Below are 18,794 nucleotides of genomic sequence, written 5' to 3'. Positions count from 1 at the left end.
TTTTTCTATGAATTTAAATTCTATGTTTTAAAAATGGACTAAAAATATTTGAACTTCTTTAAATTACATTTGTAGTTTAATATTAAACAAAAACAAGCGAAATTGAGATGCAGTGTAACTCAATTACCTTAATAATAGTTCAACTTACAATGAAAAATAAAATTAACCATGTTATTTGTCCCAAAAATTTGACAATTTCCACATTAAATGTTTTTTTGCCTGAAACTAGCACAGCCTGAAAATGCAAAAATTTTTGCAATTTTTGTTGTTAAGCGTTGTTTTTTTTCAGACTTACAAAAGACAATTGCTGCAAAATTAAAGAATAATCTTAATTTATATTAGTTATGAGTCAAAATGGTTTCACTTACTCCTTTCACAATATTAGCATAATTTACTTAATAATTGATATGAATTATATAGATAACTACAACTTAAAAAATATACATTTTTAATTATAGTTAATTAGCTTAGGTACAGCGATTAGAGAAAATGATACAGTTACAACAAGTTGTACAATTACAATCTGCACAGTTGAAATGCAGATTGCTTTTCAATTAACCACCTGCTGGTATGAATATTTCAAAACCATTTGCTTAGGTGGTCATAGCCAAGACCATGGCTAAAAGCGAACAGGTTTTCTTTCTGCCGCCGACTGACCTTGCCCAACAAGACGTCATAAAGGGGCAGGAACACTCCCCATTCCGCTTGCAATTTTCACTGCAAAACCCAAACCAGTTTTAAATGGTAAACAAAATATTAAGAATATTCTGGAGAGCCGATCCTGTTTTGGTCCGATTCACTTGAAAAGTTTGCGTGGGGCCGCTGAGAACCCTTCTGGCTGTGACGTCACCGGAGCTCATTGAACTTATCCAGCATCAAATCTCGTCCAGAAATGTTCTCTCACCCACAAACTCTGTAATTTCTCGTTTGACAAGCATCAGTTGAGATCTCTCTATACGTGAAGTGCAGTTTGTACCCTACTTAGCTGGGGAATTTTTGGCTGATATATGGAAATGTTCTCATTGGGGAAAAAATTGAATTTATTTGGATATTCCGGATTAAATCATTTTGATAATTGCACATGTTCGACTGCAGAATTCGCAAAAAAGATTTCAAAAATAAAATTCCTAGAAATTATTTAATTATGATTTGTCATTAAAACAACTGATTTTACGTACCAAAACCTTTTTTAATATTAGGTTAATAAAAATCTGCAAAAGAATCACAAGAAACTATTTGTACTTGCAGACAAAATAAATAACATATTTATAAGATATTTCTGCAATGAAATTTTTGAGGTCCTCTATTATTCTATACTCTTCTTTCAAAACTTTTTTCTTAGCATTAACTGATGATCAATATACTAAATAAATAAATAACATAATACATAAATAATAGTAAATAAATCTATTTATGATTATGACCCCACTGCACTTCAAGGGTGTTTTCAGTCTCGATTCGTTGAATTAGCTCTCCCTATTGAGATGCTGGTTTTTTGTTCTCCCATACTGGTTTGTAGTCATTACTGCTGCGCTTTTTCTCGACTTTTTCCCTTTGAGAGTTCTGTCTCATAAAAAGTTTTGTTCTAAACGATCCGCAGCTCAGTTTCATCGCCAACTTCTGCGATGCCACTTGTGTGAGCTGTGTGCGATCTTTGTTGAGCCGGGTTCCGCGTATTCCAATCCAAAAACAAAACCGTGACCAGAAACAGTAACCACAGCTCGGATCGTAGCACTATTACCTGGTAATGAAAGTGGAGACCCCGAACTAATGGGGTGATAAACAAGGTGTTGGCCGGGAGGCGGGCCATTGAAATAATTGCTTATTATCAAACACACTAATGAAGCCAACAATTCTTGTGATTATCTGCAATTGTGCGGAGACAATTAACGACAACAATGGCGAGTTCATTAACATTTGAACCGAAGTAGTGCCGCACTGAAGTTTTAACATTGCAATTGGTTACACCCTTGGAAAAGCCTAGTACTATGTAATTAGCCGGAATTTGTTGAATACAATTAAATATTGACCCAGGCACTTTGCACGGCCCACCACGTGTGATATTTCTGCGAACTGCACTTTGAGATCGCGGTGGCATCATCATTATCTGCGAAATACAAATACCCCGGTGTCGAAGTCACAACATTGCACCGGCGGACCCCAAGCGACCTGATTAGCCATCGATGATGAGCCGCATACCGATCCTCTTATCAGTGACCACCGGCTCCAATATAACGTAATCGCGGGGTTCAGGGATCAGGGAGCGGGAGAAGGGGATCGGAAATCGGGGATACCGGCCAAGGGCGGAAAACAATAATTACACTTTGCAACAGAACAATTTTAGTTGTGAATAAATCAATTAGTTGCACTGGGTCTTAACTGTTTGAACATCAAATAATTTCAGATTTAACTCATAATTATTAACATATAATTATTCCTTGGTAAATTTAACATTGCTTATTATGTTAATTTATAAAATCATTACGCCTTATTCATGATAACGTTTATCATGTACTTTTAATAGTCACAATATAAATTGAATTTTAATAATATAAACAAAAACATTCAATTAAGTTGCAAAAATATTTTACTGAATAATTGAATAAAATTTGAATAACATATTTTGATTAAAGGCCAATTTTAAAACTTATATAGCCGGTTTATAATTATTCTGAAATTAACAATCAAAATCATGACTTTGTATACTTGGCTTATTTTTTTTATAAATAAAGCGTTGAATAAATATTTGATCTCTTTCCAATATTTTTGTTTTAAATCGTTTTGTGGAAATAAATTTAAATTGATTAATTGCCGCTAGAAAACTTTTTGAGACCGGTCTCTTAATTGACCGAAGAAATAAAACAAAAATATTGGGCTAATTAAAATCCTATTAATTAAAAAGAATATTAACTAAGGTTCATTTAAATTGTTTAAAGGTACGCATTTAATATGTTTCTTCACATTATTGCCCTCGCGGATTAACTTGATGATTTACTAAAAATAACATGAGTTTTGCGACATACTGTTATCGGGCGATTGGCTGTCTCTTTCCCGCTATCAGTCATGTCCATTGTTGTTCGGTTTCTACTTAATATTTAATGGTGGCATACATGTGTAACGACAAACAGCATTTCGCATGGGACTGGGAACATTTGGCCGGGTTCTGATTCCGTTCGGGGGCTCAGTTTCACACTTGAAGTCGAGCGGATCGCAACAAATCAAATGGTAACTAGAAAATCACCCATCAATAGCTGGAATTTAATTGTCAATCTGGGGAAAATGTTGCTAACAATGAGAATCGGGAAGGTCGATCGCTGTCATATGCGTTTTTCCCAATCGGTGCTTTGTGTGTTTACTATTTAACAATTTATTCTGAACTTTATTTGCTGGTGCAAAACGTTTAGCGGTATACTTTATAGCCACTCTATATCTACTTGTTTACTCCCACTCCTTGGGGTTTTATTTTAGACGACCAGCAGTGGATCCCTCAACATGCCCACCATCGAGCACAAGTTGAACATCACGGAGGAGGAGGTTCCGGAGCACATTCGTCGACTTGCCGAGGAGCAGGGCGAGTGTCCCAGTTCAAAGGATCAGATCATCGAACAGTTCCGGAACTACATATTAGGTGGGTTACTATATCCCTCTTATCATAGAAAGATTATTTGGAATCAATCCTTGTTAAATCCTTTGCAGAACAAAACGGTTGCCAGCCACACCGAAATGATGCGAAATATCTACAGAAATTTCTGAGAGCCCGCTATTGGAAGATCGAAAATAGCTACAAATTGGTATGTTAAATAATTGAAAACAATTTCAGTTTTGAAAAAGTATATTAGGGCAAAAAACATAGGCTTAATTGTTTTTTTTTTTCAATATTTTTTTTTAACAGAAAGCAATTTGGGAAAATATTTAGGTTCATCTTGATGATTCTTAAAGTATTTTTCCTTTACTTTTAAAATATGTTTTTATCCTGTTTTGCACCTAAAACAACGACTCTTCAAGCTTTGTCTCTATGTAGTAATACGACCTTTAAATTGTAATTATAAAGACTTCCTAATTTAATCAATTCTGTTTGTTTACTTTTAAATACAAATTCCTGAGAAACAATAAACAACTTATTTGCTTTTCAGCTCTGCAGCTATTACAAGTTTCGGGAGCACAACAAAAGCTACTACGAGAAGGTTCGTCCTCTGGAGCTGCGTCACATTGGGCAGTCGAACATCCTGACGGTGACGCCCTATCGGGATCAACATGGCCATCGCATACTCATCTATCGATTCGGACTGTGGCGACCCAACCGCGTGACCATCGACGATATATTCCGGGCCACCATTGTCCTGCAGGAGCTGGGCAGCTTGGAGCCCATCTCACAGATCGTGGGTGGAGTGGGAATCTTTGACCTGAAGGATCTGGGCCTGGAACACATACTCCACCTGAGTCCCAGTGTGGCACAAAGGATGATAGCCCTTCTGGTGGTAAGTTGGGGGGAATATGGAAACCTTAATTCAAGATTAGTTGCTACAATTTATTTCTATCATTTGCCTTTATAGACCTCCATGCCCATCAGGACATCCGCCCTCCATATTGTGAACCAGAATTGGGTCTTCAATGCGGCATTCAAGATATTTAATCCTTTCCTCAATTCCGCCATGAAGGAAAAGCTCTACATCCATGGCAGTGATATGACTTCTCTGCACAAACACATCAATCCAGAACATCTTCCCAAGCGGTAAGAATTAAGATATTTTAATAAGTTAAAAAAATGTAATTTTAATTACCTCCTTTCAGTTATGGTGGTTTGCACGAGGATTACTCTTATACTCTCTGGCTGGACATGCTGAGGGAGCAGTGCACGGGTAATAGTGTCCAGAAGGATATGGAACAATTGGGTTTCATCTTTGACCAGGTTTTAAGCTAAGTCTAATTTGATATATTTGCATATGCTCCACTAGGCACTGAAAGGGAAATATAAAGTTGATAATAATTTTGTAATTTTGTATTCTCATGGAAATCAACTGTTTGTGTTGATACTTAAATGTTATATAGTGACACAAAATAGGATATATTTTAAGAATTTAATAAATTTTAAATCGAAGTCAGATATTTCCTTTGTTCAGCAAATAGGGATATCTTTACTAAAAATCAAATAATAATATATCTTTTATAATTCTGGTTTTAAATGTTCCACTGATTAAGACAAATATCTTCTTTGACATATCCTAATATGAAGAAATCGTTATCCTTAAATTTCATACCCTATTTGAGGTTAGGTCCCAACCATTTGAGGTTAGAAACGACATAAATTATAATGCCTCGCACATTTGCCGGCCACATCAATGACCGATGACGACCGAGCTCGGGGCAATAATAATTTGGTCCTAACCGAATCAAATGGCCCAAAACGAGCTCCCAGAAGATCCGTTTCGGTCAGGGAAGCATATCATCTTGGTCCTTTCAGTTTTATGCGATTCGTATGCAAAGTGCGCTAGGTGCCAGAGCGAGACAACTAGCCACACGACCATTCGCCGTTATGGTAATTGAGTGTTGGACAACGCATAAAATGCAGTCGGCGGCCATAAATATGTTTGCACTCGTCCTGCCACCGGATGTGAGCGAGAGGGGGTGATAGAGATTGTGAGAGAGGGAAAGGGTGGTGGAGATTCCTCCTCCTGACCGTTACGAATATGTTTGATATTTTTTATTGAATCCCGTTGTCTCAACATCATCCCCCGTCCTCCGGAAGTCGTTGCCGTCTGTACCGTTCACAAAAAAGAAAAAAAAGACGGTAAAGAACACAGATTGGACATTTTGAGTTACGATTTCGACCAAAAGATACTCTATATCAAAAGTATTTCAATAAATGCTAAAAGTTTAAAAGCCATAATATAGTAGTACTTTTAATGATAAATCGTTGGATATATTAGTTTAATTTCATTTTTTTAAATTAAATAAAAAGGTTGCTTAATAGACGTGTTTAATAATGTATACATACACGGACTTGTTGAGTTATCAGGAATGCCATTTTCTACGTTCCTGCAAACTATCTGAGTGCAGGGTATCCAAAGTCTCGTTATGATTCCTGCTCCTTCATTCTGTGGCCTTGCTATGCCCTTTGGTCAACGATAGTGAAATTGATTTTGCTGCTACCGGGGGTCTAGGTTGACTATAATGGCGAATTGGGGAGGGGGGGTCCATAATCTGGGTGCGTGCTGGGCATCTGTGTGAGTGCGTATAAAAGGCAGCGACATTTGTGCGATTAAAGCGACAAGATTAAAAAATTTATTGCGCAAATATTTATGGGGGACAGTAACACAGTGGCAGTCAGAACGGAAAAAACATTCAGACAAAAAACACATATCGCATAGCCTACATTTTGGGAGGCACGACCGCTGCGCGTTATTAGTTGGCTTTTGGCATTTGGTATTTGGATTCTGGCTTCTGGCCTCTGGCAACACGTGTGTGAGTCGAAACCGAACTGGACATAATTTATGGCTTGCAAACTGAATTTATTCGAATTTTATTGAAAAACAAAGAAGGCGGTCAGAAGGGGGAAAGGATTCGCCTTCTCCAACATGTGGCACAGACTCTTATATTTGCCCAAACGCATTTAAGTAGCCACTGCCCATTTGTATCGGATTTCAAATTACACATATATCATTCTGAGTTCGACAGGTATTTAAAATTGAGATTATTCTATTTGACCATAAACTTTCCACACTGCATTTTCGATAAATTTTTTTTACTATAAGTATAAATAATTTTAGTATGTTTTGAATATGAAATAAATTAAATTCTTGCCGTTTGGTGATTTCTTAAGAGTTGTTTAAAAATAGAGCAATAGCTTATAATAAACAGGAAAGTTAATAATTATAATCAAATATTACCATTGTCTTACCATTTTACAAATATTTTGTAATCGTAACTACTTCTTTTAAAACTAATCTAAAATCTGTGTTATTGTGCGCTTTTTCGACAAAGAAACTATTTATTAAGGTATCTTTATTATTTTTTGAAAATTTATTGGTTGATAAGCCTGATAATGAGTTCTAAATTCAATTTACACCTCAAATTAAACCTCTGATTTATTATTCTGTGGACATACAGTACCGAATCCCTTTAAGAACTTGCTTATTTCGTACTCAGTTAGAGGTTACTCGAAATTGGCCATATTATCCAGACGACACATTTGGGGGCGTTTCCCCGGCTGTCAACTGTCACCGATGGCAGTGTCAAACGTCAAACTGACAGTCGTTGACATCCGTTGGCAGTGTACCTGACCTTCAATTTTTCTTCGCACATAAAGGGGTGGGTGGTGTGTTTGCAACCCTAAACGGATAATTGCTTCCTAATGAGCTGGCAGGGGTGACCCCGACCAAATCAACCCCTCAGTCACACTCCATGGGTTTCCTATTCTTATCATCGAAAGCAGTTTATCATTCGGCGATTGGCAGGCAGAGTCAAAGCTAAAAGCAAAACAATGGGAACAAATAAATTATGTCCAGCGATTTGTAAACAAACATCAACTGGTCTAAACGGGGGTCAGCCTTCCCCTTTCCTCCCCCCTGCGAAATGGGTATTGTTTGGGGGATTTCCATAAATAAGAACCGGGGCAGAATAATTGAAATATTTGCTGTCAATTTGTTGACTCCGGAAGACGACGACGATTCTGGGCCCGAGGCGAAGGTGTAAGCCGTATAAATGGTGGATCGTTATGGTCCTGTTGCCACAGACACCGATTATCACAGGTCCTGCCGCAGGACGAAGCCTGTTTGCTCAGCGAAGGACCACCCAAGTGATAAATGGTTGCGAAATTTATTTTCCTTGCACTACCGATTGGTAACTGTGTGTGCCAAAGGGAATTATTTCGGATTATGTGAAATTGAAACATCAAAAAGGGGAATTTATGTGGTGAGTTTCTTTTAAGAAAATAGGCTTTCAATTAAGCAATCAATTGGCTCTGCTTTCTAAATAAAGAATGTTCTTATGTATAAATGAAACAAATTATATTTTTAGTTATTATTATTATTATTGTAGCCCAAACATTTCATATCGAAATAATATCTAAAATGTTTTGGCTAAAAAAAAAACACTTTGAAAAGTTTTTAAGTTATGAATGGTATATTGTTAAGGCTTTAAATGGCTTATATGATTGTCTGACGGCAGTTAAAACTCAATTTAAGTGCTATTATTAAGGTTTTTAAATTTATGTTGGATTCTGAAAAAAATCTAATTTAAAAGCCCCAAAATTAAATCAAATTTTATGCCAAAGCATTGAAATATAATCTAATACAAATTGGCTGCTCTTATTCTTGAATTCCTTTTCACAAGTCATTAAACCCGTCGTTTGGAAATAGGGGCAAGAGTAGAGTAAAAATTCATTGCCTAGCAGACTGGCGACCCCCAATCGCGTTGCAATCCCGCTGAGAATGTGCACTGAGACATGTGGACGAAAAAACGAGGACGGTGGCTTTTCACTGGGGTACAGAAGGTAAATTGACAAGAACATGTCAACGATTTTTGTTTTTTTCAAAATCGATTTTCTGTAGATTTACCAGAAATTGTTTGTGATAAAACACGACTTCGACTTCGTGCTTAAAGTGCACTTCAGGCGATGATCAGCGGGGTTTGTGGGGGGATGGACCGCCACTGCCGGGTTCAATCAATCACATCACATCACCACATGATAGAATGGCGACCACGATTGAGCGCCTTTTTTTCGTAAGTTGTAATGCTGCCTAATCCGGCGTAATAAACATTGTCAAATGCGTTCACTCGATGCGGGAGGACATGATTATTGACATCTACATACACATCATCATCAACATCGCCAACAATTGAAATGCAATTGAAAGGAATCGCGTACAAATATTTGCACTCGGATTCAGCAGCCGTTGACAATGGGAGCCCTTCGAAGTGGATGCAAATGAGAAGATATAAAAACGAGGTAGATCTAGGCTTCGAAATACGACTGTATATATACCCGCGGATTTTCGTTGTTTCTTCTTGTACTTAGCATGAACTTTGTATTTAACAGGAAAGGAAACTAAGAAAAATATATTGATTCCATTTTTAGGAATAAGCGAAAAGTTATTCATATTTAAAAATGTACCTTTAAAATATAAATGATAGTTTGTTCTTGTGCATCTTCAGTTTTGCAGGATTATAATTCTATAATTATAGTATGGATATTTTCAGATGCTAAGATTTCTTACGTAAATAACGTGTCATCAATTAAACAATATTTAAAAAATTAAATATAAGAAATGAACATTTCATAGTTTAAGATTAAGTTGTATTCCTCATCCTATTCTGTTATGAACTCGAATCATGTAACACCCTTATGCCATAGGACTATATTTTCTCCAGCGTTATCGTTGCATACTTTCAGGCATGGGGGTTAAGTGCAAATAATAGATTCGAAAAAGTTTGGTTGCTAACACGTGTCTGTAACAACGAACTCCAGCAGACTGACTCTTCTCGAGTTGATTATTAAAAATATTTTTAATTGGCCGCAGATAAATATTTGCACACCTTTAACCCTTTTTAATATGCTTAAGTGCTGCTCTTCCCTGACCATCCACCTCTCATTTTTCTGTTGGTTCTTTGTCCTTGTCTGGTTAATCCCCCTCAAACCCCCTGCTTCGCTGGAAATCAGCACAGACAGCCAAATGGAGCATACAGAGGATAATTCGATTGTGTTCAATTTAATTTTGACAAGCTTCAATGAAGCCCAGTACTCCCCTTCCTTTGCATTTCCCACCCACAGCGCTTGATTTGATTTTGTTTTATGTTTTTCCTGCTGGCAGAGAGGCCAAGAAGAATCCTGTTTAATGCCTCCATCCGCCCCTTTCGCAATTCCCTTCGACACAACAATTGCGTGGAGAATGGGTGTGCCGGGGGAGGATGAGGGTTGTGGTGGGGGTGGGGTTACGGCCACGAAGCCCAGTTGTCGTAGCAAGTGGAACAAAGTTTTTGTGGTCACTTTTGTGGCTCACAAGCTAACCAAATACGAGAATAGTTCTCTGGGGGAAGTAGTTTATTGAAATGTTCTACTGCAGAAAAGAAAAAGTTCAGGCAAAGAAAAAAAAGGTAAAAAAAGATTTAAATCACTAATATGGAAATATTTCTGATTTATTTTATAAATAAATTCCTCATTTTTCGCTATAAAAGAAAATTGATAATTTTTGTTTTATTTAAAAATCGTTGCATGTACATTAACTTTTAATATTTAAAACTGGTTATAGCCTACTCTCACCAAAGACATTTTCTTGCGAGATGATAGATGTTTTGTTTTATTGAAAATATAATTTCTTAGCATTCCGCGAAAAATAAATTCATATGGCCAGAAAAATGTTGGAAATCTTTATCTTACTTGTTAAAAAAATTATTTAATAAAATTAAGAACGTATGAACACTAGGTGGTGACAGTAAAATCGAAAAAATGAATGATTCTTAAACATCCAAACGATTCGAACGGGAATTGAGCGTTTTAACATTGTCGGGTATTCAAAAGGGACACACTCTTTAAAATATTAAAAAGCATTTAATTGCGAATGTATATTTTGAATTAGAATCATAAATTATTACTCAATTTATTGGAACCCCATATTTTCCGGCACATAAAAATGTCGTCAGATCTACATTCATACTACAATCTATCTTTCGTTTTTTATCAAGTGCAATACTACCTTTATAACAAAAACTTTTTTAAGAATTTAAAATATGAAAGGATTATTGACATTGCTAGCCCATATTCCGTCCTCCCACTCTGCAGACCCAGAACTTGTTGCACAAACAAAGCAGGAGCCTCTCAATCTCTGCTCATATCTCGCAACAATATTACATCAGAGAAATCTGTTTGGCCAACGTAGACAAAACATTTGCTCAAAACAAAAAAAAGAAGAGACCAAATTAAAGTAAAACAAGAGAATCGCATGTCCAAGATGTTTTTTTGGAGGTTGGTAAGGTCTGCGCGTCCGTTTTTGCTGGCTCAGCAACAAAATGCACCTGTGCACCATGGAATCCTTTGCCCAAAAGCAAACACACATACCATATAGAGAACTGGGGAGTGTATTATATACGAGCCAAAACAAATCGAGCGACTTATCTCGGCTAAAACATCTCCCATTGACTTATGCACTGGAAAATGGAACAGTGGATGTGGATATTCCCGGTTGTGTGTGCTGTTTGCGACCCACTCCTGCCCATAAATACCTATATATGTGTAGATATATCCATCTCCATCTATGACTTCTTATAGCGATGGCCAGCCAAATGAGACTGGAAATCGGTGAATGGGGCTATGTAGGAATTTCCGTGGTAGTTGCTCATAAATATTCAGACACCAATACACTTAAGAATGGCGAGAGCGCCAAAAATACACAGATACACACACACAATGGACAAGTGGGCGGAGCCGACGACAGCATAAGGTGTGTCGGTGTGTCTATGTGTGCTATTTTTTATGCCCTCCATGGCAATTCAAAACGCCTACTTCAAGAGCTCTGCCAAAATGAACCGAACTGAATGGCAGTGCAACAACAACAAATGCGGAGATTCCACCACCAAAGTATAAACCCCAGAGCATAGATTTGAACTCCTGCACAGTGACGCAACCAGTAAAATATTCGGATTCTTTTTAAAACAAAATAATAGAGGTAATTAAATATAACCTACTTGGTAAAACTAAATTGTATTCAGAGCAATGTAATATCAAAATAAATATATGTTGGAACGGGAGCATGTTCAATCTTTTTTCTAGAGTGGCCTAGATTCTGGAGATAGTATAAAAAAGGAGCTGTTGATGCTGATCTATTATGTTTTAAAATAACATTGATATTTTTGAAGGTCGAAAATGAAAATGTATCTTTCAGCTATAAATGTATCTTTCAGTTATAAATGTATCTTATGATTGTAAAAGCATCTTTGAGATAGAAAAGTTTCTTGTAGAAACTAATAAAAATCACTTAAATGTTAACTTTTGTAATTGAATACGATTAAATTTTACTTTTCGTTCCACTGTGAAGTGTACTGAATCTACGAAGCTTTCCCGGCATGACTTTTGTTGTTGTGCGCGAGAGCAGCAGCCGGCGGAAGCAACAAGAACAACAACCACATTGCGAAAGGGTGCCCTGGCTCTCCGCTTTTCTCTCTCTCTCGCCGACAAGTGCTTTCCCTTCCCTTCCACTGGCCACCGTCACTTCCACTTCCACTGCTAGTTCCATTTCCAGCAGGAGCCCTCGGAGCAAAAAGCTATCAGCGAATGGCGTTCGAGCTTGGTTTGCATTGTTGTTGTGTTGGTCGGCTTTTTTGGCTTTATGGGAAAAGGTGTGTGAGTGTGGGAATGGATGGGGGTATGGGTGTGCGCGCGTCGCTGCCATTCTAACTGTAAACATCCAGTCCGGGGAGCAGAGCATCCAGAGCAGAGCTTCCAGACCAGAGCCACCCTCCAGTCAGTCCGGCAGTAGTAAAAACCGGATCCGGAGTTCAGTCGCCACCGTTAACTCTTTCAAATTGGACGCGAAAAGCGCGTTCGGGAAATTAGTGAGCGAGTTAGAAAGTTGAGAAAGAGAGCGAGCTTATGAAGAAAGCCCTAAAGTGCGGAAAGTGATCGCTAAATTGAAATTAACAGTTACTTTTTAAATTAAAACTAATAATATAATAGCATAATCATCTACTGGTTAAGGTAGAATTTCAAATAAACATACCTGGATATCACTACTAACTATGCGAAAATCTTGCAAATAAATCATTGTTTGATTCAAAAAACTAATAACCTGAGAAAAAATCAATTATTATTTTAATTTGTATGATAAATTCATACCGAAATCCATATAAATTTTATTAAACAAAAGTCGCCAAAAGTGCCCAGTTTCCGATCGCGTAGCTGACCTTCGAGACCGCCCTCCACCCACCACCCACCACGGTCACTCCCTTGCATGTGAGACCCGTAAACGACCCTCTCCGGTCCCTGGTCGATCCAATGAAAATGGAAGATCCCACCATAAACGACACGTACGTGCAGGAGTTCGATCTGCACCACCTGGAAGTGGGCGTGAATGGAGCTCATGGCCAGGCCCACGGTGGCTCCGGCTCCCAGGTGGCCACCATTGGTCATGTGAAGCGCGAGGATCACAGTCCGCCGCAACCGGTGGCAGTTAAATGGACGACGATCCACGGCGAGCCGACAAATCCGGAGGACGAACCGGAATCGCTGCCCCTTTCTGGGCCAGAGCCCGCCGGAGCCGTGGAGGTCTCCCCCTCGCCGCACATCAAGCTGAGGTCCTTTTCGGGTCACCACCAGTGGCACATGGACGAACGGCGACTGCAACCGCTGTCACCGCCGCCGGAGCAATATGGTCCGCTGCCTGGACAGGCCATTTTGGTGAACACATCCTCGGGAGCGGCGGCAGCTGGCGTTCCGGGCGGAGTGCCCTCAACGCCACCGGAAACGCCGCCCGTCGTGGGTTCGCCCACCGGCAGCAGCAGTTGTCCGGCCCAGACCTATGCCCACCACTACGCCCGGACTCCGGGCAGTTCCGTATCCGTATCCGCATCCGCCGCCGCCGCCGCAGCAGCTGCCTCCGCCGGCGCAGCCTCGGTGAGTGCCGGACTGAGCCACGACATGATGTGGCTGACCAACTCCATACGGGCGGAGCAACAGCCGCTGGATCTGCGACCCCTGGCCTACCCCGGATCCCAGGAGGAGGCGGAGGAGTGGGACAGGCAGCGGGACTATGCCCTGCAGGCGGCAGCAGCTCACCATCATCACCACGGACAGCCGCTGATGCAGGCGCAACATCATCCACACGGACACGGAGGCCACCCGCATCCGCATCCGCACCAGGTGGTGCTGCAGCAGGGCAAATACCCGCACCACCACCACCACCATTTCCACAACCTCGACCTGGCACCCATCAATATGCACTCGAATTCGTACGGCAGTGGTGCCCCGGGTGCCCTCACGCCCACCTGTCTGCCCCAGGTGCCCAGCAATGGGAGTGGCAGTAGCGGAGGAGGAGGCGGCGGCGGTGGTGGGAGTGGCAGTGGCGGTCCCGGCAGCGTGGGCGGCGGATCATGCGTGCTCACACGCGCTGCACTGCAGCCATGCCGCCCACTGTCCGCCAGCTCGACCAGATCCTCAAACAACATGTCGCCCAGAACCTGTTCGGGTGCCTACAGCAATGCCACGCTGGAGGATTGCCTCAACGACGACATGCTGACCACGTTGACGGTGAGGGAGCTGAACAAGAGGCTCCACGGCTGCCCACGCGAGGAGGTAGTGCGTCTGAAGCAGAAGAGGCGCACCCTGAAGAATCGCGGCTATGCCCAGAACTGCCGGTCCAAGCGACTCCATCAGCGCCACGAACTGGAGAAGGCCAACCGGGTGCTCAACCAGGATCTGCATCGCCTGAAGGTGGAGTACTCGAGGGTCTGCCAGGAGCGGGATGCGCTCATGCAGCGCCTGCAGCGAGTGGGCGCCGGCAATGGAGGAGGCGCCGGAGGAGCAGGTGCCGCCGGCGGCGATAGCCAGAGCTCGCCGGAGTTCTACCTATGACGCCAACTGGCGGTGGCCAGCGGCTCCTCCGCATCCTCATCATCCGCCGCGCAGCAGCACCAGCAGCACCATCTCCATCATCGGGGTCCGCAATGGAATCCCCAGCAGTTGGTCAACTAAATGTAAAGCGTTGCGGGTGCAAGGTATTCCCCCAAAGAGTTTGTTTCCAACGGCAGTTGGTCATTTCCAGAGGTTTTCCCTAGACATAATTTAAAGTAAATCAATACAATTCCAAGAATGATTTTAAAGAATTTAGGTTCCTCTCAAAAGAAAGAAATTTTCAAAAAAATTGTTATAGAATTTTCAATGGGTTAGAAACCATATTATTGAACGTTAATTTGTATTCCCAAAATCTATGTTATATTTTCAAGTACCAAGAATTTTTTTTAAGTTTCTCCAGATTATTATTGTATTGTTAACGAAAAAATAGGTGTATTTTCAAGAGCTTCTATATTTGATTTATAATTTTGATTTTAAGAGCAATGCATTCCCATTACCACCACTGTTGATATTTATTCACGCGATTTACTATGTTAAAATCATCTTTGAGTAGTTTATTATATTAAGAAAAGTTTAACATAGATCTTATTTCTTTCCACTTATATTCCTATGCATTCTCCCATTTATGTAAAAATTATTCAAATTATGCGGCAGTTTTTGAGGGAACTATTTGGCGTTTGATTTCCCTTGTATTTAGATTGCGACAATAAATTCCGATTGAATATCAGTTTGAGAACTTCGAAAGTGATCGATTGAGATTGAAATAGATAGGGAGAAAAGAGAGAGGAGAGAGTGCATATTTGGATGGAACTTTTGCTGATTATCAGTCTGACTAAAGCAAAGATCGATTATAAATAAAATTAATTCGAACTCGTATGTATAAAGGACAAACATTGTATAAATTGAAAGGAACAAAAACAAAACAAAGTAAACTAAAACTAGCAGCTTCTGATTAACAATCGCTACATTATTACAAATTACGAGTTAGTAACACACGCTTATTTGTTGATTAGTTCTAGCCTTAGTTTCCCTACTAGTATTAAGCGACAGCAGAAGCGAATAATAATATCATAGATGCGATAGTTGTTCTTAGAGGCCGTGTTTCCGTTTCCGTTTCCGTTTTAGCCACACCCCCACTCCACCCCCTCAGTAAGCAATAAAATTACTAAAACTAAAGGTTGTATTACGTTTAAAGACCGCAAACTTAAAGAACCGCACTCGAAGTCGATGTTGTATAAAGTGAAACTGAAACGAAACGATGAGCAAAACTTAACTGAAGTAAACTAAACAAACAAGTCCTATACAATGTAATAAGCACTGAGAACGATAATATAAAATGTATATACACCCACACACTTATGAATAAAAAGACGATTCTGTACATTTTAAGATTTTTGGAAAGGATTCAAATTTCTGTCTTTGTGAACCTAGAAGAAAAATGCGAATACTGAATACAACAAATTTAAGATAAATTAATAACTAAAAACAATTGTGAGTAGTTGATAAGTGTGCATAAAACAATTTAGTAATAAATAAATCTAAATTAAAGCATAAATTAATGTCCGTATATTGTTATTTTATTGGAATTTTTTTACAGCAAATTCTCAATTTCTTATATTGAAGAAGTCTAATAAATTGGAGATAGGTTCTTCCTTTAAAAAGAAAGTTGGGATATTAATGAAAACAAATTTTGAGGATAAGATCATAGTTTTAATAATTTGTGGGTATAAAAACTTTATCTAAAAAAAGTTTACATATGCAAACAAAATAAGTCGAACTTAGTGCTATTCTTTTTAGAAATATTTGGACCTTTTCAAATACCTGTTTGTTACCAATTTTTGATCTGTAATTTTGGATACGTAATAATAAACCATTTCTATTATCAAATTGTGAGCATCTAGGTAATATTGACACAATTAAGATAGTGTTATTCTATTTGAACATTCCGTTCGACATTTCATTTAAGTTCAGATCATATTGGCAAAAATATCTATATTCAAATCTAGGCTTGAGAAACTATTTTTCCATTTTTATCATAGTTGGTTTCTGATATCCTCGATTTCCGAGAAGTACATTTGCTGTGTGGTCTGTCGGCATGGATAAATGGGCTTCCAGCGACGACGACCACCGCGGGCAACAGTTTAAGAATCAAAATAAACATCTCGATCTCTCCAAGCCTCGGATAATTCTGTCAACAAACTTTGGTCGCGTAACGGCGCATGCAGGAGCAATCGATGAGATGGAGTTTGGGTTGGATCTCAACTGCAGCATTGAATTACAATCGTCGACATGGAGATCAACATCATGAGGCAATCGCAATCTGCTGGACTCTGAACATCCAAGATTCGATCGTGGCGGCGTAATTCGGTAATGAGTCGAAATATCCATAGACGCCCTGCTCTGTAAATGTTCATTAATAAAAAATTGGGTCTTCCAGCTTGTTTGTTTTCATTCCCTTTTTGATTTCACTCTTTTTCGGTATCAACCGCGGCGGTCTTTTCAGACTCTGGTCTTGAATTTATTATTTTTATTTTCATTATATGAATTTCCTGCTCTACCAAGAACTCGGAGCTCCTCCCCAACGATATCGGTCGTCTTTGGAGTTTATGTAACCAGACGAAGCCACTCGATAGACGGGTTGCGCAAGAGTTTTTGTTGAAATTGGGGGTTCTTTTTGTGTCCCCAAACTGATGTCGATCGCCATCAAGTGGCCATTTTACTTTGTTTTCCTTTGCCTTTTTTATTTATTTTTTTCTAGCTTATTTCTCGGCCAGCAGGAAGTGTCAAATTTCGATTTCTTGTGCATGCAATAAAAAATGTTGGAAAATGACTATAGCCGAAATTGGAATCAGACGACCGTCTGACGGGAAGAGACTTTAATTCCATTCTTATTGATTAAATTTAAATATATGTGCAAATTTTGACGCATATATAACAAAAGGTGTAATAATTAAAAAAAATTCTTATTGAGATCTACCAAATGCCAATAGATAGGGAATATTATTGCCAGCTATTTGTTTTACGTTTGTATACTGTATGCAGATTTTTCTCAAAAGACATTGACTGCAATTTATTACTAATCTTGTCTGGGTGGAACAAACCCATAATATCTTAAAATATTTACCCGCCCATCATATTTCACTTTCGTTGATCGCACACTTAGACTTTTTGGCTCGCAACCAATCCGATAGCAATTTCAACTTCGATTCCTCTTGAGGTCTGCGACATTTTGGGATTCAGCTTCAAGTGCAGATTAAACAATAATTATGAAATTCTGATGCAAATCGCTGGCGACCGAAAGTCTCCTTGTCCCCATCACCTTTTCCCGAGTCCTTTTCATATTTTCAGCCGCAGGCCAGACACGAGTGAAATCCGGGATACGGGCGAAGCTTGAAGTGGAAGTCAGGAGTGGATGAGTCGGAGGAGTGGGAGAAGCGTTGAGTGCCCGGCATCTTGTCAAATGAAATTTATAGACACGGCAATGACAATCGGTAAATTGTCATGGCCATGGGGCTAAGTTCATCGTGGGCATAATCAGTGCTTACGGGCAGAACCCAAGCCAAAACCATCTCGGACAACTGGGATGATTGTCAACATTATTATGGTCCACACACACACACACCGTTTGATTATGCTGCGCATTCGGGGCACTCTTTTTATGCCTGCACTGCGACGTGTGACGGCTTTGATGAGATATACACTGTGAAAAATATATTACCATTGAAAAGTATTTGTTCAAAAAATATCTGACCAAGTGTAGGAATCAAAATTTCGATTTGGACTGATTGCAATAGTTATAAAATTTCATTTAATGTCTACAAAGTCATACAATACAATTTAATTGGTTTTGTAAATATGACTTTTTTCCCCATTAAAAAAATGTAGAAAGTAAATATTTTCGGAAAGTATACAATATTAAAATAATGCATTAAAAGGGAATAATTTATATAAATGTTTTTGGTTGTTAATTTTAAAAGCAGCTATATAAACAAAATTAAAAATGAGTTTAAATATATATGTTTGATGTATATATAAAATTAAAGCTACAGCTCAGGGTAGATGTTGATTTCTTTGAGTGTAGCGATGGGATCGGATGGTTTGGAATGGGGAGTTTCCACTCGGCCTGTCTGGATTGCGGGGTGGTGCATTTTTTATGATGCTCCTCGAGTGGACGAGGATAAGCCGCCGTCGAGCGACACGCTTAAGTGAGCCCGCCCACGCCCCACCCCTCCCT

General features: G+C 39.3%; 2 protein-coding genes across 3 annotated transcripts; both read left to right on the top strand.

Moving 5' to 3' along the window:
• The first annotated feature begins 1,618 nt into the window (after positions 1 to 1,618).
• LOC108042249 (alpha-tocopherol transfer protein) lies at positions 1,619 to 5,104 on the top strand. 2 transcript variants are annotated; one of them, XM_017120439.2, is made up of 6 exons: positions 1,619 to 1,744; positions 3,469 to 3,628; positions 3,697 to 3,791; positions 4,134 to 4,478; positions 4,554 to 4,732; positions 4,792 to 5,104. In XM_017120439.2, the coding sequence occupies exons 2-6, from the start codon at positions 3,493 to 3,495 to the stop codon at positions 4,919 to 4,921; spliced, it is 885 nt and encodes a 294-aa protein (XP_016975928.1). In that variant the 5' UTR covers positions 1,619 to 1,744; positions 3,469 to 3,492; the 3' UTR covers positions 4,922 to 5,104. The 2 variants fall into 2 exon arrangements, with proteins under 2 accessions (XP_016975928.1, XP_016975927.1); XM_017120438.2 differs by lacking the exon at positions 1,619 to 1,744 and adding an exon at positions 3,107 to 3,225.
• Positions 5,105 to 12,507: 7,403 nt separating this feature from the next.
• LOC108042274 (transcription factor Maf) lies at positions 12,508 to 16,115 on the top strand. The gene has a single exon (XM_017120473.2). It carries the CDS (start codon positions 12,986 to 12,988, stop codon positions 14,558 to 14,560), a length of 1,575 nt encoding a protein of 524 aa, XP_016975962.1. The 5' UTR covers positions 12,508 to 12,985; the 3' UTR covers positions 14,561 to 16,115.
• Positions 16,116 to 18,794: the final 2,679 nt, after the last annotated feature.

This window comes from Drosophila rhopaloa, unplaced genomic scaffold, assembly GCF_018152115.1.
Source record: "Drosophila rhopaloa isolate 14029-0021.01 unplaced genomic scaffold, ASM1815211v1 contig_2, whole genome shotgun sequence".
Lineage (NCBI taxonomy): Eukaryota > Metazoa > Arthropoda > Insecta > Diptera > Drosophilidae > Drosophila > Drosophila rhopaloa.
The sequence above is the reverse complement of the archived record's forward strand: the minus strand, read 5'-3'. Positions and strand labels throughout refer to the sequence as shown.